Here is a 26,606-nt window from a genome sequence, read left to right as displayed (position 1 = left end):
CAGAAAGCAGAGAGAGAAAACAGAAAAACAAATTCTGAAATCTCAAAGCCCACCCCAAGACACACTTCATTCAGCAAGACCACACCCCCAAATTTAGCCAAACAGCACCAACATTTGGGAAGCCTAAAGAAGACATTCTCATTCAAATTACCACAAGCTCCAACGAGGAGTGTTTGCCTTTTAATCTTAGGAGTAAGCAGAAGGAAAGAAGAGACCACTTTATCTTTGTAATAAAACCTAGCAAGCTATTCAGTGTGTGTGTGTGTGTGTGTGTGTGTGTGTGTGTCTGTGTGTGTGTGTGTGTGTCTGTGTGTGTGTCTGTGTGTGTGTCTGTGTGTCTGTCTGTGTATACACATATATTTGTGTTTATTAATAACAAGTGTATTTAACTTTTCCAATTTAAAAAGTTTTTACTTTTCAGTAACGTTTTTAGATGTGATATTACTGTGTTAGTGTATGATGTGTGTCTGTGTGCACATGCACACATACATGGTATAGCTTGTGTGTGGATGTCAGAGGACAACTTTGTGGAAGCAACTTCTTCTTCCACCTTTACATGGTGAGTTCTGGGGATCAAACTCAGGTCATCAGACTTACACGGCGGGCGAGTGCTTTACCGGCTGAGCCATCTCACCAGGCCTAATATAAACCAGTGTCGGTACCCAGGATGGTGAGGTAGCCCAGTGGTTAGCTGCTTGCCTAGCATGCACAAGGTTCAAGTCTCAGAATTAAGAGGAAAATAAAAAGAAGGCTACTATCCAGTAATGATTGCTATTGTCCTATATCATCAGAAATCGGACTCTGTTTCTGAAGCCTTTGCAAAATCCAGCCTTCACCTAGCCAAGCTGTTAACAAAAGGATGTTATCTACAAAGGAATCTACCCACAGGAGCAGAGCCCATGAGGCAGGAATTTAAGGATCTGCAGTAAAACTGATACTGTGTCAAAGCCAGAGATGAGAGGAGGAGAGCAGGGGGCTTCAGGCTGTGCGCATGTGTAACAAAGAGAGCTTATCTGTGTCCCATCCCTGTGTTTTGACTCTCTGAAGCTCTGTTCATCACACACCTAAGTCATTCATGCCTCCAGTCCTCTTTAAGGTAAGAACAAGTGGTCTAGGGATGGAGGTTTATTCTTGTGCTGTGAACTCACTGGTACAGAATGGAAGGAGGTTGACCAAAAGCTGGCAGCAGAAGTCAGACCCCTGTCCTTCAGTCTGCTTTCCATGGGCCTGTTCTAGCCCAGTGTCTGCCCCTCACCCCTCCCCGCCAACTAGAACGCTAGTGACTAAGAAGACAATGTGGTTGTGACTCTCAGAGACAAGTCTCCGGAACTGTGGCCTCCTGCAGACGGCTGCGGCTGCGCAGCAGAGCCTCAGGGACCAGTCAGGCCTGGCTTGGAACCTGGGTTCCAACACTTGTTACTGGCAGAGCCTCTTAAAGTTTACTCTGTCCAGCCCACCACGAGCATCAGCAAAGCTTGTGCAAAGTTCCTGCCACGGTGCTGGACCCAGAGCCATTTTCCGTCTTTTGACCACTATGTGTACCCCAATGGGGTTGGTTCATCAAACATCGTCCCTGGCTTCATTCTCTAGAAGGGAGGCGCTGCTGCTTGGCCATCTTTGTGCTTTGCTCTGCTTCATTTTAATTGCAAACTTCAGAAATAGTCTGAATTTTTATGGGATTGCTCTAAGGTCAGGAGTTTAAATGGCTAGTCATGGGTATGACTTTGAATGATTGAATTAACGATGCATAAATATATACATAATGACCTGCATTTATTAATAGAAATTAAATGAAACATCCAGAATCCTAGTAGTCTAGGAGACTGCAGAGCCTGAGGTTAGGGCCTTACCCCTGAGTAAACTAGAGCCAGCTATCTCTGGGCCTAAGAAACACATCCCCCGGCAGGAGCTCCATTCTCTCCTGGGGAGATGTTTCCAAAAGATCAAAAAGTAAGAGCAATGGAGCTGGATGCCAGGGGTGCAGTCAGGTAAGGCCATGCCAGGATTACTCAGCCTTTTTCCCCCTCTAAGCAGAACAGAAGTGAGTTTCAAAGTTTCAATTGTGCTAGAAGGTCAGGACTGCATTTGCAAAACAAAATATTAAAATGACTCATATATTCAAGGGGCCAGAGGACTGTTTACAGCCTTGGCTCTGGGGAGAGACAGCTGACTGACCTTAAGCAAACATCTCAACTCCAACGTGGGCGCTGAGAGCAAGAGCTTGTGTAGCGCAGGGATGCCAGCTCGCCTCCCTTGCTCTTTGGGCATTTGATCAACGTAAGGTCAAGCTTCCGTCTTCTTGGCTTCCATCTGATGGCTGCTTCTCAGTCCATCAGCTGGGTTTTCTAGACCACCAGGGTAGTGAAAGCTCCAGCAGCAATAAGCACACAACAAACACATACTCCTTGCTGTGTGTGTGTGTGTGTGTGTGTGTGTGTGTGTGTGTGTGCACAGAGATGTGTGTATCATTGAGTTTTCAAAAGTCTGGCTGCAGACCAACATCACGGACATGCCCTCTCTACTCGATACGTGTCTCCAGCCTTGATTTAAAAACTTTATTTTCCCAAAACCTGGAATCCCTGGTGTACCATGGGATGTAATCATCAATAAAAGGAAATAAACAATTGGCTGAAAGTTCCAGGACAAGGTGCCTGGCTGACCTAGTGTCTATCTCACTCTGAAGGGTCTACCTCCGTGGTCTGATTAAACGCATCCTGAAGTCCCCTGCTACCACGCCTGGAAGACATTTTGATCTGAAGTCCTTGCCTACAATGTAGAAGAGGAAAATCTGAGCCCTTACAAATATCAAATGTAATATAAGGTCAGTCACAGACACAATCACAAGAAGTCAGGTGGTGACATCATATTATAATTTACAAGTCACTTCCGGTGATACAACTTTTCGTATTAGAATTTTATTCCATTTGCTCAGAAATTCCATCTCCCTGGCCACAAAAGCTGCTCCTAAAGAAGCTAGCGGCCAACCGTGCATGCCAAAAACCAGAATCGGAGAGGACTCGCTTGGTCAAGCACTAACTCCCCTCAGAGGTACTCCAGTTGTTCCTCAAGATTTAGAATAGTAAAAATCTTCCCATTCAAATAGGAGCTGTTGCCCCACAGTCAATCCCATTCTTTCCTTTTTGTTTTTATTTGCTCATTTATGTTCTAAAACGAGGTCTTATTCTATGGTGCAGGCTCCCCTAGAACACATTATGTAGACCAGGTTGGCTTCAGCTCGCAACAATCCTCCTGCCTCAGCCTCTCGTGTGCTGGGATTTTAAGCATGATCCTCCATGCTCCGTCTCCTTTTCTTTTATAGAGGGCTGCAGACGTAGTTCAGTGACACTTTCCTTGAGTGTTTAAAGCCCTGGGTTCAGTCACTAGCACTGAAAAGGAAATAAATGAAAACGCAAGCATCGTTATGAATTAGTAGTTTAAATTATCTCTCTGTGTGGTCCTGAAAAAATGCTGCAGGATCTTTTTTTAAAAAATCTTAATTAGCATTGGACATAGAGCAAATACTTTATTTTGAAATGTTCTCTATCACAAAGCCTGACCCAGACCATGACGGACACAGGGAAAGCAGCCCCAAACCTATCAATACTGAGCTATCGGAAAGCAGGAAACGGCTGTCCCTCTTGTCTGTTTAAATATGTACCTGGGGTTTACTGACACAAAGGTGCCATTGTGAATGACCTAGGGAACTAGCTGACTTTGACAAAGGTCCCCATTTACAGCCAGACTCAGTGAAGTTGTTCAAACACATCACCTAAAGAACGGGAAGGTTCTTAGCAATGAAAGCACTCAGGGCTGCTGGCGTTCTGTCCATGCATGCTTCTGCTCCACTACAGAGTCCTTCTTAAAGCCTTTGTGCCTTCTGCTTGGGGGGTTTGTTTAGACTAAGTGTGATGATCTCATGCCAATAGTGCACGGGAGTGCTGTTTTGCTCTGACATTTAGTGAGAGGATTCTTGAATAAATTAAAAGACCGCGATACATTCGTTTGCAATACATACATGTGTGAAGGTTTCCTGCTTTCAAATGTTGCACAGACATATCACATCAGAAAAAATCTTAGCAAAGGTCAGCCTCGTCTCCCTGCAGGTTACTGCATTATTCACTCCAATCCAAGTCCATCATGGACGCGGGAATAAAGAACCATACTGAGCCTAATAAATTCCAGTCCTCACTGAGAAGACCATCCGACGGCAATCTGGGAGCTCCGTGAAGGCAATGGCAATAAAGCAGCTGACTAATGCAATCTGTTCTTGCCAGCTAGGAATGCTGCAAATGAGCTCGCTCCCATGATCCAGCAACCTCTTGTCGAAGTAGAAACTGCAAAATAGAGACTCGGTGAGATGGGCTAGAAGCATCACGGCAACAGGACTGGAAAAAAACCCGAGTCTGTCAGCGAGAAATGAGACCCCAAATCGCTGTATAATTAGAGAGTCTAGAGCCCTCAGAGCAGATAAATACTACCAGCCTAGAGCAGTCCCTCTGCAACTGCTTCTAGGGACAGAAAGACAGGGAGACCAGAGAGAGGCCTGTGGGATGCTTCTAGCAACACACTTATCTGGAGCGAATGCTACCACGTGCTGACACCTTTACTCTGATTATGCAAATCTAAGACAGTCTACCAGCCTCTGTGCCTTCCTGGATTTACTTCCTCCTCTCCTCTCCAAAAGCAACCCAGCATTAAATCTCAGCTTTGTTTTTCCAAATTGTTCATCTCCCCTGGAAACAACAAATCTTATTTTTAAAACTCCTCAGCCTTGGGAGTGATGAATTTGTCTTTAAATCCCAGCCCTTAAGGGAAATAGGCAAGACAATCACATGTTCAAGGCTAGCTTACAGCTACTACATGAGGAGTTCCAGGCCAGCCTAGGCTACAGTCCCAAAAAGAAAAAAAAAATGAAGAAAGAGAGGGAAAAGGAAACAAAAATGGAAAAGAACAACAATAATAATGAATTTCAAAATAAATAAGTAAAAATCCCTCAATGAGGTGCTGTGGTACATGCCTCTAATCCCAGAACTCAGAGGCTAAAACAGAAAAGTTATGAATTCAGCCTGTGCTGCATAGCAAGACTCTGTTTTAAAAAAAAAAAAAAATCCCTCAGTACAAACACAGTTATTTAAGGACCCAACCTAAAATCCCTGGCAACTGCTCTCGATAACTTGACGTTTTTGTTTATTTCATTGTTTTTTTAGAAATTGATTTAAGAAGTCGTGGTATAAATTTATGCTATAATTACCTTGAAAAACCTTTGTCGGATAATAAATCAAATTTACATAAAAGCTGGTTTTCTTTTAAGTTAATTAAACTCAAACTCCATGACAAATTGGTAACCTGGCTTCTCAGGTCCAGATTTAGAGCTCGTGCAGTTTCGACAGGTCTGCTAAGGACCAGAGTTTGTGCATATATATCACGGAGACCTTAGCCAGAATTCCTTTTGGTCTATAGCACTCCCAGACTAAACTGGGCAGGAGCCAGCTACGGTTGCATTAGGCACCGGGGACTCAATATGGGATACTGGTTCACTGGGAGCCTAACCCCAAAAGGAAGCATTGCAGACATTCCAGAGACCCAGAGATGAGATACAATGCTATGCAAGGACCTACTGAGGTGCTTGTGATGGTCTCCACCTCTTGGGGTTAACTCTAATTTTCAAACTGAGCCAAATACATACTTCCTATAACAGGCTAGAAATGGATTGCACACTAAAGACTTCACTGAAGGCTGGGAGGAAAGAATTAGGGGAAGCCTGGGTCTCTAGACCAAGGAGCAGCAGTTGCCAGAGCAATGTGACATCCAGAGAGAGCCAAATTGTGGAAGAAGGGCCCCCCACAGGAAGCTGATCACACAAGGACAACCTTGGTTCATCTGAAGCCCAGTTGTTTGTTTTGGGGATGATAGCCCAACCCTTTCCCTAAAACCCTCCTATCTGTTGCCAGTTCCTCTGACCAAGTCAGTAGCTAGATGTCAGGAGCATCAGGGAGATGCAGTGAGCAAGGCAGGACACAGAACGGGGCAGAGAAGAGTGGAGAATGGTTCTTGTGTGCCAAGAAGTGAATAAATACATCTTCCCTGGGAAAACAGGAAGAGAATGTTGCCCAAATGCCAATAGCATCGTTTCATAGCCAAAACATACAAGTGGCAGAGAAGGTGTCTGAAGAGAGACTATCCTAAAACCTCAGATCTCTGTTTTGCAAGCGTTAATTGATGTTGATAGAGAACAGTTTGTCTTGCCTGGTTACGGGAAATAATTGACATAACCTTAGCTCTAACGGGGCGCTGCGAAGGAAGCTGTCTGTAAAGCTGGGCGTGCCGTGGACTGTGTGCCCTGTTAGATTAGAAATGACAATAGCACCTACCTGACAAAGTTTCTAAGCAAAACTTGGGGCACTCTAAGGGAACTAGGAATGGGTATGAGCTTTCTCGCAGACACAGAGGGATATTCATGTACAGACACACACACACACATTTTAATGCATTAGAAAACCCCTTAACCACCCCTCAGAACCCCAACACAGGCAGTGAGGAGCTAAGATGAGGTTAGTCTCCAGCCAGTGACTAGGCAGGAGCCGCTACCCTCTGTACAACCATCCCCTGGGAATAACTCCCCCTGGCCTCTCCCTGGTAAACTGAAGGCAACACCTTTCGAAGCCCACCTGGAGCAGAGCCTGTGGCATCAACAGACGCCAGTAATCTCCACAATAGCCCGTGAGAAACCCAGAGCTGAGGAAGTCAGGCCCAGATTCTCTGCACCCAGAAACTGTGAGATGATATTTGTTAACAAAAGATGAGAAAGGTCTTGGTCTGAGGGGGTCTGTGTTGATATCTGAGGGCCATGCAGAGGCCTGTGGTCTAGACTGCCACCTGGGGCCATATTGGTGTCCAAGGGCCACAAAGCCACAGGAACCTTGCTAATCTGAGTGGTCTGTGCTGCCACCTGGGACTATGGTGACATCTGGGCCTGGCTGCTGCCGAAGACCCTGTCTGAGTCCGTGGTCCTGCCATGACTGGGGTCTGTACTGATGTTTGTGGCCCATGTTGCCACCAAAGACCACACAGACGTCCAAGGTCTAGGCTGCAGCCATGAAGGTGTCCCAAGGCAATGCCATTGCCAGGGCCATGCTGATCTCAATGGCCTGTGCTGTCACCCAGGGCCATGCTGATCTCAATGGCCTGTGCTGTCACCCAGGGCCATGGTGTCACCCACGCCAGGGCTGCTGCAGTGGGTGATGTCTTAGTCCGTGGCCCTACAGTAGCCAGGGTTTGACTTGATATCCATAGCCTCTGTTACCATCAAGGGTTATGTAGATGACCGGGGTCAGGTCAGCCATGTCGGGGTTCAAGGATCATGCTGCTGCCAAGCCATTCTGATCAGGGTGACCTATACTGCCCCCTGGGGCCATGGAGATATCTGGGTTCATGACCCTGCAGCAGCCAGGGTCTGGTGTGATGTCCATGGCTCTTGTCACTCCAGAGGGCTCTGCAGATGTCCAGGGGGCTGGTCAGCCACCTGAGACCATGCTGGTGTCTGAGGGTCATGTGCCACCATAGTGATCTGGGTGGCCCATGGTGACATCTGGCCTGAGCTGTTGCTAAGGACCCTGTCTAAGTCAACGGTCCTGCTGCAGTTGGTGATCTGTAATGATGTCCATGGTCTGAGTTAGCACAGGAGGTCTTTGGAGCCATGCTGTGCTGAGCCAGCCCTGCCCTTCACCGGCCCTGGGATAGCTGGCCCTGCCCCTCACTGGATTCTGCAGCAGGAGGGCTGGACCTGCTCCCCAGAAGAGAGTTGACCCTCAGACTTGGGAAAGATGGTCCCACCCATCACCATAGACATGCACTTCACCTGGGAAACACACTAGAGCTGATCCTGCCATCTGTACAGGTGAGCCGACCCAGAGGGTATGAGAGCAGGAGAGCTGATCCTACCCCCTCCTCCCTTGTATGGCCCCTACAGCAATCTGGAGAGAGGGCCCTGCACCTCACCTGGGAAAAACAATAGAGTCAACCCTGGTGATGTGAGTGTGGGGGACCCAGGTATGTAGACCCGAGAGGCAGGAGAACTGACCCAGCTCCTTGCTGCAGGCTGCCTTGGGTGAGCTAGCCGAGGCAGCGCTGGAGAGCTTGCCTGGGTGTGATGACGAGGGAAACTACGGAGCTGACCAATCCAGCTACCACCCAGGCCCAGAACCAAGGCTGCGAGTTGGCCCACCCCAACATCCACTGAATCTGAACTGTTAGAGCATGTGAAGGGACGAACCTACAGATCCAGAAGAGCAGGATCTCCGTGACACAGAGCAACTACAGGATATCTGAGAGGAGCCCTCGTGAGAGCCCATTGTTGGTGGCATAGCAGAAGCCAGAGGCCTTGAGCCAAACCAATGACACAGGGCAGTGAACACTTGCAAGTAAAGATGAATGGACTAAAGGGTAGACTCAAAGGGTCACACTACAGCTTCCACGACAAGATTCTTCTCATTTTTTATGTTCTGTTTGTTTGTTTATTTGTTTGTTTGTTATGTTTGATCTTTGGTTTTTCTTTTAAATTTTGTTTTGTTTTGACGGGAGTGGAGTTTGGATACATGTCCGGCATGTCCATGGTCCTGAAGATGGGATGTAACTCAGTGGTGGATACTTGTCAGCGTGCCCATGGTCCTGATTTGATCCTGGAGCCACCAAAACAAACAACAACAACAACAAAAGCACTAAGTAGAATTTTAGAACTAGGTTTTGAAAGCAGCCTTTGGGGGAGGGGTATTGTTTGTTTTGAAAATCTGATCCTTTTCAAAGATTGACCATTCAGAGATTGCTAGCTACCCATTTGGGGACTGAGCAACAAGCGGCAGTATTGGAAGAATGAGTGCTTAGCAACAGGCTGAAGCACTCAGCATTGGAAGAAGGAGTACTTAGCAACAGGCTGCAACTCAGCATTGGAGGGAGTACTTAGCAACAGGCTGAAGCACTCAGCATTGGAAGGAGTACTTAGCAACAGGCTGCAGCACTCAGCATCGGAAAAATACTTAGCCTAGAGCAAATATTCAGTAAGTATTTGATCACTAAACAGTTTCGGTTCCTTCTCCCTCATCTAAGACCCTAACCCACTATGAAGAATGGAGAGTTTACTCCCTAAACATCCCTCAAACCAATCCACCTCTCTACTTATCATCTACTTTGGGAGTAAAATTCCAAATCTGGATTGCAAATGATCTCTAGATTTACTCTGGCCACAACTAACAAATTCTCAGCTACAAGCAGGTCATTCTACCAAAATGAAGATGTGATGATCATGTCACCCACACCAACCCTTCTGTGATCATGTCACCCACACCAACCCTTCTGTGATCATGTCACCCACACCAATCCTTCTATGATCATGTCACCCAACACTATCCCTTCTATCATTTCCCATTGTTTTAGTTGTCTAGCTTTGCCATAAAAAAAAAAAAAAAAACCACCACAGGGTTTATACGAAGAAATTTATTTTTTTTCCAAAGATCTGGAGGTTGAAAATCCAGTGAAGATCTGTTTGGGGGCGGGGGCTGGATAGATATCTTGGCGGTTAAGAGTGAATACTGCTCTTATAGAGGACCTGAGTTCATAGCACCCACATGGATCAGCTCGCAACCACTTGTAACTTCAGCTCTAACACCCTCTAACTTCAGATCTGACACCCTCCTCTTGCCTCTGTGGATACCCACAGAACCATGAGCACACAAATGTACAAGCACACAAACACACACACATAAGCACGTACACACACAAACTGCAAAATGAAAATAAAACCTTTTTTAAAAAACAAAGGTATCATATACCCTGGAACCAGAGTTACAGATGGCTGTGAGCTGCCATGTGGATACTGGGAACTGAACCCGGATCCTCTGGAAAGAGCAGGCAGCATCCTTTAGCACTGAGCCGTCTCTCCAACTCCTCTCCTTAATTTTGATGGTGGTGTTTTGGTGTGTGTGTGTGTGTGTGTGTGTGTGTGTGTGTGTGTGTGTGTATGTGTGTGTGTGCATACATCTCCTCCACTTGGACACAGGTCTCCACCTTTCTGCAGCTATAACTTCTTATTCCTTTGAGCTTCGGTCATCACCGGCTCGCTGTTGATGTCGTCTCTGATGCCTTTACTAAAGTGTGGCTCTACCTGTACAGAAACTGAGTCACCCAATTAGGCTTGGCCTCTGCTTCTTCTTAGGCCGCTGTTTTTGCAGTGAGCATCCGGTCCTGCACAGTCTGGCCCTCGTTGAGCTCTGCACCCTCACCTTACACTTTTCTCTCACTCTACAATCTCCTGTGCATCTCCAGCCTAGACTCAAAACAGAAACCAACCAGTCTTCATTACCATCCCGACCTGGCTTATTTATTGGAAATAATGCAGGGAGGTCGCTTGAATGTCCTGTCAGCAGCACCCAAGAGGAAGAAGGCAGTTAGGAGACATCTGACCGTGATGCCGTGCCAGCCAAGGCCTCACCTAGCCCGTGAGAGCTAAAGCTGAGATGGGCAGTGACTCAAAGCTGCAGTTTTTAAAAATGAGACAAAAATAAATAAGAAAATAAGCCATCGTAAATTGAGTATCCCCCAATCCAAAAATCCCAAATCTAAAATGCTTCAAAACCCCAAGCTTTCTGAACAGTGATGTAATGCCATGGCACAGATGGAAACTTCCGTGGCTGACCTCATGTGACACATGTCAGTCAAAGCACAGGCACACTGGAAATACTGCGTTAAATCACCCTCAGCCAGATGTGGTAGCGCACATCTATAACCCCAGCGTTCCGAGAGTGGAAGCAAATGGCTCAAACACTCAAGGCCAGTCTTGGCTAGATCCTATATCAATAAATTAATAAATATAAATAAAGAAACAAAATTACCTTCAGGCTGTATGTAAAATGTATGTATGAAAAATAAATTAATTTCATGTATAGACACTGATTGAATCACCAAGATATCTAAGTGTATTCAAATATTCCAAAATATACAGCACAACCCCAAAGGTTTTCAGATAAGGGATAGATAGCCTGTAGTAAGTAGATATAAAAGCAAATACTTACTGATAAACACGGTAGTAGCTGCGAGACTCTACCAGGAAGCCTTTTTTCCTGGTTGCATTTACACCCATGTCTCAACAAGCGTTGAGACACTGGCTCTCTTTCGTAAGCTCCACCGATCTACAGTCGTTTTACTGTGTTTAAGAGGACAGCAGCTACTTCTTAGACAGTCGAGTGTGCTAACTCATCAAAAAAATGTTTCTCAAGTCCTCACTGAAGAGAGGACCATGTGAAACAAGCCACCAAGCAAATATGATGGAGCCCCCAAGAGCAATAAAAGTGAGCTTATATTGATTTTTGTGGGCTCAGCTTCGGAGCTCTAAGCCCAGTTCTTTTGTGAGTTGGAGAGAGTTCAGGTAATCTCAGAGAAAGGAAACACCATTCTGAACCATGGAATGTCTAAGAAGAATGGAATCTTGTATTTAGAAACTGGAAGTACCTGGTCAAGTGCGATCGCCCAGAAGCTCAGAGCTTCAAGGGCCGTGAGCCAAGTTGAGCAATGCGGGACTGCGATGAGGAGCTGCTGCATAGGATGTCTCCAGCACTGAAAGTGGATGACTCTGCAAAACCCATACAGCCCCTAAACAAACCACACTGCGGTATTACCATGGTTCCCATGCAGAGGTCCCCTCCTGCTCATCTTTCAGTTAAAGGATGCTGTTGAGTTTTATTTAGTCACCAATTCCAGACAGCATAGCCCTCCATGGGTCTCCATGCCTTTGGGGAAAACATTCCTACACACAGAACGGAGACAAGGCACTGGGGTGCCCATTGGGCAGAAGTAAAACGATGGGCTAGGAGAAGGTGGCCACCCTGCTTACATCTATGCAACCCTTGGAGAGAAGTGCTTTGCTGGGCACAAAGATCTGACCCTGTCAGCACTTGGTCTTTGGGCAGAGTTGCACACACCCAATCCGGAAGCTGCGTGTCTCAACTTAGCTGTGCTTTCGTCGTAAGAATAGATAGTTCCTTGAAGCTCCCAAGGCCTGAGCTCCACCCAAACCAGTTTATCACAGTCTCCTGGGCAGAGAGAAGTAGGCATGTTTTAAAAAGTTTCTCAAGTGGTCCTGCTATGTGCTGACATTGAACACACTGCTCTAGATAGAAGAGGTTCCTCTCATGTGGAGTAAGGGGAACACCCTCATTGCTGGTGGGAGTGCAAACTTGTGCAGCCACTTTGGAAATCAGTATGGTGATTTCTCAGAAAATTAAGAAACCATCTACCTCAAGACCCATCAATTTCACTTTTGGGTATATACCCAAAGGATATTCAATCGTACCATAAGGATATGTGCACAACTATGTTCATAGCAGCATTATTCATAATAGCCAGAACCTGGAAACAACCTAGAAGTACCTCAATGAAAAAATGGATAGAGAAAATGTGGTCCATTTATGCAATGGAATACTACTCAGAGGTAAAAAAAAAAATGACATTTTGAAATTTGCAGGCAAATAGATGGATCTAGAAAAAAAAATATATTGAGTAAGGTAACCCAGACCCAGAAAGACAAATATATTATGTACTCACTCATTAATGGCTTTTAGACATTAATACAAAGAAAAACCAACCTATAGTCCACAACCACAGAGAACCTAGACATCAAAAAGGGCCCTACGAGAGACATACATAGAAAGGAGAAAAAGAAGATCTCCTGAGTAAATTGGGAGCATGGGGGTCTCAGGCAGAAGACAGAGGGTAAAGGGGAAGAAGGGAAGGGAGAGGAGAAAAATGTATAGCTCGATAAAAAACAATAAAAATCCAAAAAGAAGAAGAGATTCCTCTCTAATTCAAAGGAAGAGGTGCTGTGAGACCAGCCATTTTGAAACAGTCCCAACTTCTCTTCAGACCGAGTAGGCTAGCAGAGGTCTGCCCTTCCTCCTCCGCAGCACCCTTGTTATAAAGCACCCCTGTAGTCTACAGCATTCAGATTCATTGCTCACCTACCCTCCGTCACAGCCCAGCAACTCAGAAATGAATAAGACACATTCTTCCAGGGAGCAGGAATGTTGACAGAAAAATCAAAACTGTTTTTTCTGCCCTGACAGGAAATAATGCTGCCAGTGTTTATCCAGTCCTTACAATGGGCCAGAGTCTGTACCAAGACCCTGTGGACTAACTTGTTAGGAAACAGGTCGCATTACTACGAAGTCATCTGGCATACAAGACTCCAGGGGACCAGAAACTTGGTCCCCTTTGGCTCTACTCTCCTTTAGTATTTGGTAGCATACAACAAGCCACGAGGCAACTGAGGAGGCCTGTCTCGTCTCTACCATCCTCGCCTTGGCTACACTGAATGCATGGATTAAAATATCACAGAAATGCAGCCAGCTGTGGTGTCTAAGGTCGGAGCTCAAGGCCAATGTGGACTCAGAGCTGAGTTCCGGGACAGCTTAGGGATGGTGAAAACCTGTCTCAAAAAAAATGGGGTGTGCTGAGGAGCGAGGTGGTCCAGGCAGTAGGGTGCCTGCCTTGCAGGCAGGAGGACCTGAATTTGATCCTCAGAATCCACATTTTAAAAGTTTTAAGCAGGGTAGTGGTGACGCACGCCTTTCATCCCAGCACTGGGGAGGCAGAGGCAGGCAAATCTCTGTGAGTTTAAGGCCAGCCTGGTCTACAAAGTGAGTTCCAGGACAGTCAGGGCTGTTACAGAGAAACCCTGTCTCAAAAACCCAAAAAAGAAAAAAATTGATTTAAAAAAAAAAAGCAACAAAACCTGATTGTGGTGGTTCATAACCCTCCGTGTTTGTATTCCCCATGCCAGGAAGGTACACAGAGGTGAATCTCTAGGGAATACTGGCCAGCTTGGATTAACCTACTTGGCAGCTCCAGGTGAATAGTGCCTAAGGTTGCATCCCAGCCTCCACGAGCACGCACACATGCCTCACATGCATTTGCACACACACACACACACCAGAAAGAAACTCAAGAGTCACACAGGTACAACATGAAGGTATTGAAGGACGGTAAGTGGTCCAATGTAGCTGAAAGGGGGCTGAAACTTGGGGCCAGGGTCAGGTTGGAAAGCGCCTCAAGTATGAGAAGTGGCAATCTCTGTTTTTTCAGCTCTTGTAGGCAAAGGGCAAGAATAGCTCCAAGGAGGAGGAATGAGGCAGACACACCACTCCTGACTGTCATGCCAACTAAGGGCAGTGAATGGGGACAGAGAGTGAGAAAGTGCCTAGATGCCTCTGACTTAAGAGTGACAGATTTTTCAGCGGATTGAAGACTGAGCCACGGGAGAAAGGCAGCTCCGGTCTATAATGAGAGAGACTTGGCAGGTGGCCGCCTGACTGGAAAAGCGAGGTCTGTGGAGAGGAGGTAATGAGCCCTGTTCTGCATGTGTGCAGTTTCACAAACCTTCCTCTCTGCCAATTGCCAAGAGGCATGACAGTTAAACTCTTTCGACCCTTCTGGCTCTCGGAGATATTTCTCTTCAGAAGTCATAAATATGGAAACTTCCTCAAGTTTCTTAGAAATGCGCTAATTTGAGAATTGAATTATCACCTAAAGAAACACTGAGAGGCGCCCCGGGATGGTGACTTTTGATCATGGTTCCAGAATTAGAATAACCCAACTCCAAATGAGGTCTATAAAAAAATGACACGCACGCATTTTTCAGCCACCTAAATGGTTTAGGTTGCATTTTCAGGACTGCGGTGGACCTAGGTGTGAGTTAGCATATGTTTAATTGTAACTGCATCTTTTGCATCCTCATGACACATTGTCTCAGCTCTCGTCTTGCCTTTGTAGTCTGATTTTATCTCCAAGTAAACTTGATCAAAGAAACACTCATGTAATGGTCTTTCATTACTCGGCTTAGCTGTAAGTTACATGACTAGATTTTAAGTGTGAATACATGAACTGTAGCCGTGAAATAGAACAGCCAAGGGTAGTTGAAAACAGCTTTCAAAGATTAGTTCTTCAACTACTGATCATTACTTTTATAAAAGAGTAATACTGTCTCTATCTCTATCTAGAGATAGAGATATCTAGAGATAGAGACAGAGACCCACACAGGAGCACTGGACTGAACTCTCAAGGTCCCAATGAGGAGCAGAAGGAGGGAGAACATGAGCAAAGAAGTCGGGACCACGAGGCGTGCACCCACCCACTGAGACAGTGGAGCTGATCTACTGGGAGCTCACCAAGGCCAGCTGGACTGTGACCGAAAAAGCATGGGATAAAACTGGACTCTCTGAACATATCTCACCGCGTAACAATAGTGAACAGAAATGCATAGACAGACTGAAGGCTATCCTGACCTGAGATTCTGCACTAAGCAAATTACTTTTCAGTTCTGTCTCCTTCATGTTCTCAGAACACAGGCAGAATGTGGGCTGGGACTGCCAGGGTTTCCTTTAGCATCCTGGCTTTCCACACCCTCCCCCAGAAGAGCCCAGAAAGGGCTGACTATAGTATTCTAGGGCTTTTCTAGTTCCAACATATTCCTTATTCTGCAAACCAGCTCTGAAGACCTGTGACCACATGGTCAGGCTAACCTCGGTGACAGCGCTGCTCTCGGTATCAACTTCTGTCTTCGTTATTTTGTTTACTGCTGTGACAAAGTGCTTGATACAAGCAATTTAAGCAAGGGTACATTTTGCCTGACAGTTTGAGAGTCCAGTCTATGGGCTGAGAAGACTTGCCATCCAAGTTTGAGGTGACTAGTTACTTTGTATCCACAGTGAGGAAGCCAAGAAAGACAAATGCCGCTCCTCAGCTAGCTTTCTCCTTTATATGAAGTCTGAGATCCAGCCCCATGGGCTAGTATAACCCGATTCAAAGGAAATCTTCCCTCCTCAGCTAAACCTTTCAAGAAAGATTCTCATAGACACACCCAGAAGTATGTGTCCGTAACGATTTCCAACCTAGTCGAGTTGACAATGGAACCCTCTAGGTAGTGAAGTCAGCTGTGGGATGCAGCAGCCTTCAGATGTCAAGCTGTACACAGAAGGCCCTGGAGGCACAAATAAGTTATGTGAAGAAAGAGCCAAGACATGTCCATGGCCCCTCCCCCAGCTGTATCGCCTCCTCTTTCCCAGCCTGCACCAACAGCCTCACGATCAGATGACCAAGACAGAAGACTTGGATCTGGCTCTGTGCAATATGCTGGCGTTACACAAGCATGGACAGAGACAGTTTTACAAATATCTCTAAGACATTCCTGGTGGTCACTGGTGATTGAACCGCCCCCTCCACCCCCGACAGAATTACGGGCAAAGGTTTGGAAAAAGAGTAATGACCACAAATATCAAGCCTTACTGTTTCGTGGGCTGTGGCCAATACTTGACTGGATAGGGTTGGAAGGGACATGAGTAGGAAAAATGGTGACAAAAAGTTCTGAGAAGAAGCTAGAGATACAAGAAGAATGCGATGATGTTTTTGTCCCGAGGCAAAAGGTGCCCTCAGAAATATGTAAACAACCAAGAAATCAGGGTAGCCCATTTGTGTTGCCCAGACAGCTTCTTATACCACCTGGCATTGACTGATAAGCTCATAACCAAAGGAGCCAAAGTGTCAGGAGCTCAGAAACATAATCTCGTATGTCTACCCTGGCCAGAGCCATAGCTGGGTGCCCACTCTGCTGCAGCAAAAAACCAACACTCAGTCCCTGCAGACAGTGTCCTGCAGGCTGCCCAGCCCATCGCCTGAGGAAGTTTAAATAAGTCTGGCCACTTCCATCACAGAAGGGGCAACGGCATCTTGTTCGTACTTGAATACATAGAGTTCTTCCGGATGTGGGTTGCCTTCAGGCAATGCTCTGACCAAACTCTCATCCATCCATGTCCACTTCACTGCCCTGGATGTGTGGCAGGGGGCTCATGGTCAAGAATTAATTGATTTTGTCATATTCCCTATAATCCTGAAGCAGCTGGCCTGACAGAAAAAAAAATTCCTTTGAAAATTTGTTAGCATGCCAGCAAAAGGCTGGAGCTTTCAGGACTGGGGTTGCATCCTCCAGGGAGCTAACGATCCATGCTTGGGTATGATGCCATTTCTCCAACAGCTCACGGAACCGTGAGTCAAACTGAAAATGGAGTGGGCACCACTGTTGCTCCTCATGATTCATTCCCGAAATTCTTCCATCTGAGACCTCTTGCTCTGCTCATCTAGAGGTCCTTGATGCTTTAATAAAAAAAATTGGCCGGGCGGTGGCAAACGACTTTAATCCCAGCACTCGGGAGACAGAGGCAGGCGGATCTCTGTGGGTTCGAGACCAGCCTGGTCTACAAAAGCTAGTTCCAGGACAGGCTCCAAAGCTACCGAGAAACCCTGTCTTGAAAAAAAAAAGAATTAAAAAAGAGTAATTCCAACAAAACGAGGGGCATAGCTCAGTGACCCGGCATTTTCTCAGCATCTGTGAGGCTCTAGGTTCCGTCCCCAACCATGCAAGTGACAACAAACAGAAAAGAAGGAGGAGGAGGAAGAGGAAGCTTCCACCAGGAGACAATGACCCCATTGAACTAGAGGCTGAAATAGCCACCAGTCACTTAAAGACTGTATCAAAGTACAAATAAAGGACTTAATCTAATCATCATTGATCCTGCTCACCAAGGAGGAATTAGGTTGTTACTCTACAACAGAAGTTAAGGGGAAATGAGCTTGGAAAACACACCTCTAAGCCAAGTGTGGTTGCACACACCTTTAATCCTACTGCCTGGGAAGCTGAGGCCAGATGAGTGTTCTGAGTTCCAGACTAGCCTGGGAAGGGAAGGGAAGGAAAGAAAGGGGGAGAGTAGAGGGAGGGAGGGTTGATCTTAGGACTTCTTTCTTAATGCTACCATGCCCTGTGATTAAAATCAGCAGAAACCTACAACAAACTTCAAGTGACATGCATGGGTCACGCTGCCTGTCTAAGAATCACAACTAAATAAAATGCATACTGACCGAAAGGAGATATTGGCTTGGGAAGGAAGAAGGCAGCTATAGATACTAGCCACAGCCACATGGCCCCCAGTTTACACTCCTCTATTGTATCTTCAGCTGACTTAAAATGTATTAATAATTTATAGTGATGTCATTGTAAGTTACGGGACACTGAGGATGAACACAAGCCAGGCATGGTGACACAGATCTGGAACTCTAGCACTCAGAAAGCAGAGGCAGATGATCATGAGTTCAAGGACAGCCCAGGTTATATTGTTAAAGAGTGAAAGACCAGCCCAAGTCACATAGCAAGACCTGTTGCAAACAACAACAACAAAGGAAATGTGTGTGATGGCACCTGACTACCTTTCTAGGGCTTAGGAGACTGAGGTCACCCTAAGTTTGAGACCAGCTTAGGTTACATATAGAATGAGACAGTCTCCAAAACAAAAGCAAACGCTAAAACCAAAGTAGCGTGAGAATTAACACAACCAAGACTGTGTATCTTCCTCTGGGATGTTTCTGTTTGTGAGCAAAATACTTCTAGGTTAGGCACAAAGGCTATTCTTCATCTGGAGACAAAGCATGCTTCAGTGATCTGTGACGAGATGACTGTGATGATGATGATGATGATGATGTGTGTGTGTGTGTGTGTGTGTGCACTAACACTGGGAGGGGAGCTTTCTGACTCTCTTACCTGTGCTTGGGACCCTTTTCCTCCTGCTGGGTTGCTACATCCAGCCCCGATAGAAGAGTCTGTGCTTAGTCTTATTGTATCTTGTGATGCCCTGTTCAACTGATATTCCTTGGAGGCCTGCTCTTTCCCTTTAGGAAATGGAGAAATGGATGGGGTGGGGGCAGACACTGGGAGGTGGAGGAGAGGGATGGAAAACTGCTGTCGGGATGTCTTAAAAAAATAGGACTCAGTTGCTCTAACATTAACCTAGTCAGTTACTCCAACACTAACCTAGTATGCTCTGTGTTGCATGGAGTAATCTGTAGATAAAACTGAAAAGTGTTCTAGATCATCTAAGCCCAATGTTGCTCATGGAAGTCCACCTAAGGACAGCCATTCCCAGCCTACCCTTTCTGCGTGGTCCCAGAACCACAATAAAAAATGGTAGGGGTCCAGAAATGCATTTGGTGTGTGGAAGAAGCAGGAGGGAGCAGCCCGCTTAGAAAACCAGAGGGATTTGTAGACCCCAGGTAGATGGGGTAAAGTGGTCCTGACTTCATTCCATGGGATGGGATGATAAAGACTTCATCTTCAACCCATTAGATGTTCCCTCACTACCTCCTGTCATTCAGACATCAAACCCAATGTTCAAGGCCATCACGGTTTCTCAGCCCAGTCCCTGAACCCAGCCCTGCTGATGCTGTCCTCAGAGTGACAAGTATCTTGCTATCATCACATAGAGACTTCCTCCTCTCAAAGGCATCCAAGCTCGTCGGTCATGGGTACCTTGACACACAGCTGGCACTCAAACGGCTGTTGAGTAAGTAGGTGTGCCTCACGAAAGGCTTACAGATGTCAACTTGGAGCCCTGCACTCAGGAGACAAAGGAGGTGGATGAAATTCTGTGGCCCAACCTGCTGCTAGCTGGCCTTTCAAACACGCAATATTTCAGTTAAGATGAAGCCTCGATGGCTTATTTAACAGCCATGATCATTTATGCTTATTGTACAAGAAACACTCAAAATTTCAACAGACACAGCCAGGCAGTGGTGGTGCACACCTTCAATCCCAGCACTTGGTAGGCAGAGAGGCAGGAGGATCTCTGTGAATTCAAGGCCAGTTTGGTTTACAAAGCAAATTCCAGGAGAGTCAGGGCTACACAGAGAAACCCTGTCTCGAAAAACGAAAGAGAACCAAAAAAAAAGAAAAAAAAATCAACAGACTACCCTTTCAGCCATTTCTTTCCTTTATTTACAGTTTGTGTTCAATGCAAATCAATTCCATAACATGAGAAGTTACTATGAATCAAAGCATAAATACACAAACACAATATACAATCAAATAGATGTACAGCATTCAGGTAAGAGGCGAGAGGGAGTGTTCATTCACACACACGGTAGCTTTGGGTCTGTGAGATCTCCTTGCTCCCAGGCAAGTTTCTGAAGGTGGAGAAAATGACTGGTTATCAAGACTACTGCGGCCATATTAGATCCCAGAATGTGTAAGCATCAGTGTGTGACCATGCGAACGAAAGATTTTTTTCAAGGAATGTCTATGTTTTAGAAGGGATGTGTGTATCAAGGCATTGGAAAAACTCACGGTAAAGCCAAGCTCCCTTTCAGGCACAGGACCAATGTCAAACTATCTAAAAATATGAACTGATAACCAAAGTATCCCAAATGTGGCTATTCTGATCCATTGTTTTGTTTCTCTGCTTTAAAAAAAAAGTATTTACAGAAATTGTATAAAAGACTTTGTGAATTCAATGCAAGTTAGCTTCCAGGCTTCACGCCCCAAATGCTAGGTTTATGGTTTTGGCTCTTTTGCATATTTGCCTTTAGAATTTCAAGATTCATAATTTTGCCTTCCTAACAGACCACACTTTAAATTATGAAAACCCCTCAACATATGCAGAAATAAAAAGCAGCATTTTGAAACTGGCTGAGGTCAACATAATTCTGCTCTCTGGAACCAGTTTACGTAAGGGAATCTGGCACACTTTGTGAGAAAAGATGATGGAAAATGCCTACTATTTGACTTTTGAAATAAGATGTATTTAATGATGGCTGGATTTGGGGGTGGATTCCAATCCGTTGTTGCCTGGCACATGTCAATTATTAATAAAGGTCAAATATAATGTCACTAAGGTCACTGGAGTGGGGAAAATGTTCAATTCCAAAGAGAACAGCTCAACAATGGAGAACTTTACCTAGAGCTTAGCATATTAAGTTAGTAGTAAGGAAACAATACAATGAGGATTTAAAGTAACACCTGGTAGTTCCTTCCAACATATACATAAATAGCATCAGAGAAGCTTCTTAAGGTCACCTAACCATGTTATGGCCTTATAGGTTGAATGAGCCAATGAAAACTGAATCTCCGTCCCACATCCCATTATTATCTCTACAAAAAACCTACGATGATTTCAAGTTAGAGTTTTAAGTGTCCACATTTCTTAAGCCACATTCAAGGAAATCATGTTAGCTCGGGCTGTTATCTTCGCCATGATCATAAAACTCCAGCAGATTCAATATTGGCATTCACCAACTGTCAAACCCTTCACGTGAATTCTCAGTGTTTTCTGTTGAGGTGTGGTAATAGCAAATTTGATGTGGACCTGTTTCTTCTGGGTCACTGGACTTGTGGTTATCATCTGGGGTGGGTCTAGAAGATGGGGAAGTAGAGACGTTCCTTGGCCTGAGTCTCTAACAGTAGAGATGTAGAAGAGAAAGTGAGACGGCGAGGAGACCGGCTGTTGACTGCAGGGCACTGCCACCTGCTCTGGTGGTGGCATTAGTTGGGTTTGGGGCAGTAGAGATATTCTGGTTACTTGAAAACGGTGCAACAGATGTTTGGTTGCAATAAATCTAAAATACATTAAAAAAAATCACAGATGAATTTTCAGAATCATTCATAGCTAGTTCCATTTACACTCTAATAACACTCAAGCAGATAATAGTTATTGTTGCTGCCGGAGAAGAAATCAAGTACAGGATTTGGGGGATAGCTCCACCCCTGATCTACACCTCCAGTCCCTGAGTCCCCCTAAATTTGCTCTTCCCAGCTGAGTGGTGGTGACACATGCCTTTAATCCTTTAATCTCAGCACTTGGGAGGCAGAGGCAGATGGATCTCTGTGAGTTCGAGGCCAGCCTGGTCTACAAGAGCTAGTTCCAGGACAGGCTCCAAAGCTACAGAGAAACCCCGTCTCGTGGGGAAAAAAAAAAGTTTGCTCATCCCCATTGTCCTCTTAGCCACAACTTTAAATTCTGAGTTCACTCGGTCCTACCTATCCGAATTTTAAAACCACCTATATAGATACCTAAAGAATATAAATAAGAATAAAAGTTCTTCAAGCCAGGTGTGGTGAGGCACCATCTTAGCATTTGGGAGGCAGAGGCAGAGGATCAAGAGTTCAAGGCCAGCCTTGGCTACAGGAGACCCTGTCTCAAAAAACAAAGAGATCTCCAGACTACATAAGCGCCAAGAGCAGGACTGTTTCTAACTCTGCATAATCTAATAAAAGATCTGATTAGTCTGGTTTCTGGTATTATATGGATTTGCTAGCATTGCAGCAAGGTTTCCTGTTTCCCTAGACAAGGGGACGTTTTTAAGTTGGGCCAGGTTGTGGCTTAAATTTGTAACCCTAGCACCAGAAAATTTGAAACAGAGATCTAGAACTTAAGGCCAGCCTGGATTTTACGGCTAGTATGTGGCTCAGAGTTGTGGCACAAACTTTGAATCCTGGCACTTAGAAGGGGGCAGAGGCAGGCAGGTCTCTCTAAGTTCAAGACCTGCCTGGTCTAAAGATCAAATTCCAGGCCAATTAGGGTTATTCAATAGGACTTGTCTCAAAAACAAGAACAAAAACAAACAAACAAACAAACAAAATACTTGTGTGTAGTATGAGGGGTCTGGGGGATGTGTGCACACACTTGTGAGATGATTAAGGTCTCTGGTACTAGTTTGTTGGGTCATGGTCCATCCTGGTATGCTGAGTCTTTCTGGTTTCACACAGCCTGGCAACAAATTACCTCAAGGAAATACCTTAACATTTAAAACTTAAAAGCACATAGGGTATCCTATCTGCTCCTTTGAAATCTTGAAATTATAACCCTTCCCAAAACTGGCCACAATATTTATCTTAAATTGAAAAATGGGAGCTAACCACCTAGGGATGGATAGCACTGGCAGAACACTTTCTAGCATCTGCAGGCCCTTGGATTTGATCACAAGCACTGGAGGTTAATAAAAACAATGATTACTCTCATCTAAATTTCAGAAATACTGAAGAGTCCTTGATCTAAGGCAGAAGGACTTCAGTTAAAGCATCCTATCTTCACAAAAGGCAGGGTTTGAAGTTAAATCTCACTGTCTCAACGCCTGGTCACTAGCTCAGCGCTGTGGCCAGGAACCAAGGCTTCCCCTTGTGTCCCAGCATCCTAGTGGCATAGCCACCGCTGCTTTTGCGAGCCACGAAATGCACAGTCCAGCGAGGCACGTGATACTCTCCTTTGTCATGGAACAAAGGCTGATCCGAGTTTTCAGCCCTCACTGAAAGGGAGGGTTTGCCAGGGCTCGCAAGAGCTTCCGATTACAGGCAACAGGGAGGACGACGTGGCACCAAGTAACGAGCCACCCGTACATTAAGCAGCCCCTTGATCCGAAGATAAACCCTCCTATATCAGCACTAGCGCCTTTTGTTCTACACGCGTAAGGCCATTAAGCAAATATTGACTAAAGAAATGTACAAACTGTATCCAAAGTAGACTGCCCACAACAAAAACCTGGTCCAGTCAATTATACTTACTGGGCGCCTACTGTGTGTAAGACAGAGCCTGTCCTATCAGGAAGTGGCATTCCCATGAAAAGAACATTAATATGCTGAATTGTTTAAAACACGGAGCCTGTCTGGGGCACCGGAAAATAACTGTTCTTTATTTATATAAAGAGCTTTTAGTACAGCAGGTGGCAAAAAAGAAAAAAGAAAAAAAAACCTAGTGTACCAATCTGAAAGTCTAGGGGTTCTCTCCAACACTATTAACAATTTTTAAATCTTAATTATTAAATTGGCATTAAACAGTTTCCTCCATCAAGCTCCCTTGATTTGCTTAATCAAAACCTCCCTCTTAACATTTCGATAGGGGTGAGGGACTGGGGAGAAGGAAATCTGGGTGAGTGAAACCAGCGGGTTTCTAGAGGCCGAGCCCCTCCTCCATGGGTGGCGGGTGGGGGGCTGAGGAAGGCTCCTGGGCACAGCCAACCCACAAAAAGACAATGGGGTACGGTGGGGAAGGCGAAGCGCGCTCCAAGCTCTTGGGCTGCTCTCCCAGGTGAGCCCGGAGCCTATTTGTCTAGGGACCAACGACTCAGAGCACCTAACTTTTCAGGGGCGACACTCCAGAGCGAATCGAAGGAGGTGGAAAGCCATGGGCTGCTTTTCCGAGTCGCTCCCTGATCTCCCAGACTCAGGTCTTATTCTGGGCGCGGCGCCTTCAGCCTCTCGCCAACGCAGCCAGAGCAGCGCCACCCTCGGTGTTGGGGGTGAGATCTGTACCCGGGACAGATCTAAAGAAAAAGCGGCGGTGGCTGGGACAAAGCCTGACGAACACTCGGAACACTAAAGTCCTGCCGCTCCGCCTCCCTAGAGCTAGCGGATCTAGCCGGAGTTGGAGCCCCTAAGGTGGTCAGGGATGGAGGTGTGAGGTTGCACCGTGGGAGTTTGTAGCATTGGGGGGTCCCTAGCTAAGCTTCAGGACAGAGGATTAGGGTGGGAGGTAGAACCTCAGCCAGGGCTTCCTGGGCGATCCCCAAACCAGTTTGGACGATGGAGGATGGGCGTGTGCCACGCTCCCCGAGGGGGACCGTCCCCTCTCTCCTCTCTTTGTGTGGTTCGCTGGAAGCCCGAAGATTCTCAGTGGGAGGGGAAGGGGCGCTCTCTCGAGGGAGTCCACATCGTGGATTCCTCAAGTCAGTCACACAAAATTCTCTCCCTACCCCAGTGCGTGGCCGGAGATAGGGACTTCATCCCTCCTCCACACGCACACACCCCCAGGGCGCGGCCCCAGTGCCACACCAAGCGCAGGGCCTCACCTGCGTGGGTAGGAGCAGTGCCAGAAGCAGCAACCCCAGTCCCAGTCTAGCCACCATCGCTCTGCCCATGTCCGCTCCGTCGGCGCGCGGCGCGACTCTGTTGATGCTCGCTGCGTGGAGATCTGCTGGGCTCGCGTGGGCGCAGGCAAGGTGGGGAGCGCGGCGGGCCGGCGGGACCTTATATACCGGGACAGCCACAATAGCCGTGACGTGCGGCGCCCGCCCACCCGAGCTCTCCTCCTCCCCGGCCGCCTCCCCGCCCCGCCACCCCCCGCGCGCAGTTCTCGCGCCCCCTCCCCCGCCGCCTGCACCCAGCCCGGAGCCACTTGGGATGTCCCGGGGCGGCCAGCGCGGCAGGTGGGCGGGCGTCGCGGGTTCTGGCTGGGCTAGGGTTCCCCGAGGCGAGCTGCGTGCACAGGCGCAGGCGACTCCCACACGGGACCCGGGGCGAGCACGCGAACCACACACGCCGCCCGGCCCAAGTTTCCTTTGTTTCCCGGGCCCTGCCATCTTACCCCCCAACACGAAAAGTCGGAGCCGCAGGCGCCGCGCGGGCTACACGGAGCTCCGGGCTGGGTTTTCTCAAGGGTCGGTAGCAAGGGGGGAACTGGGCAGGTTTGGCAGGACCCTTGGCCGCGGCGCGCGGGGTTGGCAAGGAGACCCGGCGCCGCCTCGCGCTGGCCCTGGGCGGCTGCACGGCAGGGATCGCAGGGACCCCTAGCCCCAGCCGTGAGTATGCTCCGCTGGGTGACTGCCCCTGCAGCTGCTGGCTTTGTGTTTTGAGCTCCTCTAGTCCTGTATCCAGCGGAGCGCACCCCGGCTACTCCGGCGGCCTCCACCCCGACCTGGGGAACAGCCGGCTGCGCACGGCTACGGGGCGGGACACCATGAGGGACTGGGAGTCGGTCCCAATGCTCTCCAGCCCGTCTGGGCTTAGGGACCAGGACTCAACGAGACTTCCCACCCTGGGGACACCCCTCCCCCAATTGCCGCGGCCGCGGGTCCCACCAGAACTCGGGATTCCTGGGGAACGCGCTTTTTGTAGCTCTGTGGGACAGCACTTGCCCGTGATTCGTTTGAAAAGCGAACGCTTTCACGATCAAGCCAGTTCTTTCCATAGTTGCCAGTTAGTAATCTGATAAGCCGGTGGGAAAAAATTTAGTCATCTGTCTGCACATTTTAATGGAATCTCTCAGCCCTTCTATTGTGAAAACTTTAAAGCAAATTTTAAAATAATTTAATGGTAGACTTTTTAAATTTTTAATCACGGGACTTAGACCTTTCGATTTCAAGTTTAGCCCACGTGTTTTACAGACCTAAAAACAAAACAGACCAAACCTAGCAACGATGGAAATTTGCTTAAATTTCAATTTTTGCAGAACAGCCTCATAAAAACAAGGTTAGTTTTATGGGAGCAAACTAAACAATGGAATCCATAGTCGTCGGTTTGTGACTGCATTGGCCTGAGCCTCACCGGCCAGCCACATCCTCTCAGTAACTTTCCACGTGTAGCTGTGCTTGGGAACACAGGAATTTTTGTCTAGCTCCAGTGGACTTTCCTGTTTAACAGTTACCACACTGTAGAGAAATGCTGTTCTGTGCAGAGCCCCAGCACTCCTCTTCCAGTACGACTGACTCAGTAGCTCCTAATCCCAAGCGCCCTGTCTTCAGAGGTTCCCCAGGACAGGCCTGTGGAACTACTTACTACCCGCGCTACCCATTCTTGGTATTAACTTAAGGAAGTGTGCTGGGGCCGTGGTTAACAATACAGCCTCTGGAGTCGGGCTGTCGGGGCTCAAATGCTGTGAGACATTGGTACTTGGGGCGGAAGGCAGTGTCTTCCTTGGTAAAATGTACTATAATTGATGGATTATTAAGCAATTATTGTGCCCCAGGTGTGGAAGCGC

General features: G+C 46.9%; 1 protein-coding gene across 1 annotated transcript; it reads right to left on the bottom strand.

Moving 5' to 3' along the window:
* Positions 1-19,835: 19,835 nt before the first annotated feature.
* On the bottom strand, positions 19,836-24,860 carry Cd24 (CD24 molecule). Its single transcript, XM_041655026.1, has 2 exons — positions 24,700-24,860; positions 19,836-21,474 (listed from the first exon to the last, which is right to left on the bottom strand). The coding sequence occupies exons 1-2, from the start codon at positions 24,766-24,768 to the stop codon at positions 21,313-21,315; spliced, it is 231 nt and encodes a 76-aa protein (XP_041510960.1). The 5' UTR covers positions 24,769-24,860; the 3' UTR covers positions 19,836-21,312.
* Between the last annotated feature and the right edge of the window lie 1,746 nt (positions 24,861-26,606).

The sequence above is a fragment of the Microtus oregoni genome, unplaced genomic scaffold, assembly GCF_018167655.1.
Source record: "Microtus oregoni isolate MIOR12 unplaced genomic scaffold, Mior012 000006F_ref0000085, whole genome shotgun sequence".
Taxonomy (NCBI): domain Eukaryota; kingdom Metazoa; phylum Chordata; class Mammalia; order Rodentia; family Cricetidae; genus Microtus; species Microtus oregoni.
Note: the sequence above shows the minus strand (reverse complement) of the source record. Positions and strands in the feature narration are given on the sequence as shown.

Bases quoted from the DNA above. Each gene is read 5' to 3' on its own strand.
- Cd24 (XM_041655026.1), bottom strand. From the start codon at position 24,768: ATGGGCAGAGCGATGGTGGCTAGACTGGGACTGGGGTTGCTGCTTCTG. The intron at 21,475-24,699 runs GTGAGGCCCTGC...AATGTATTTTAG, and splicing joins CACTGCTCCTACCCACGCAG to ATTTATTGCAACCAAACATC.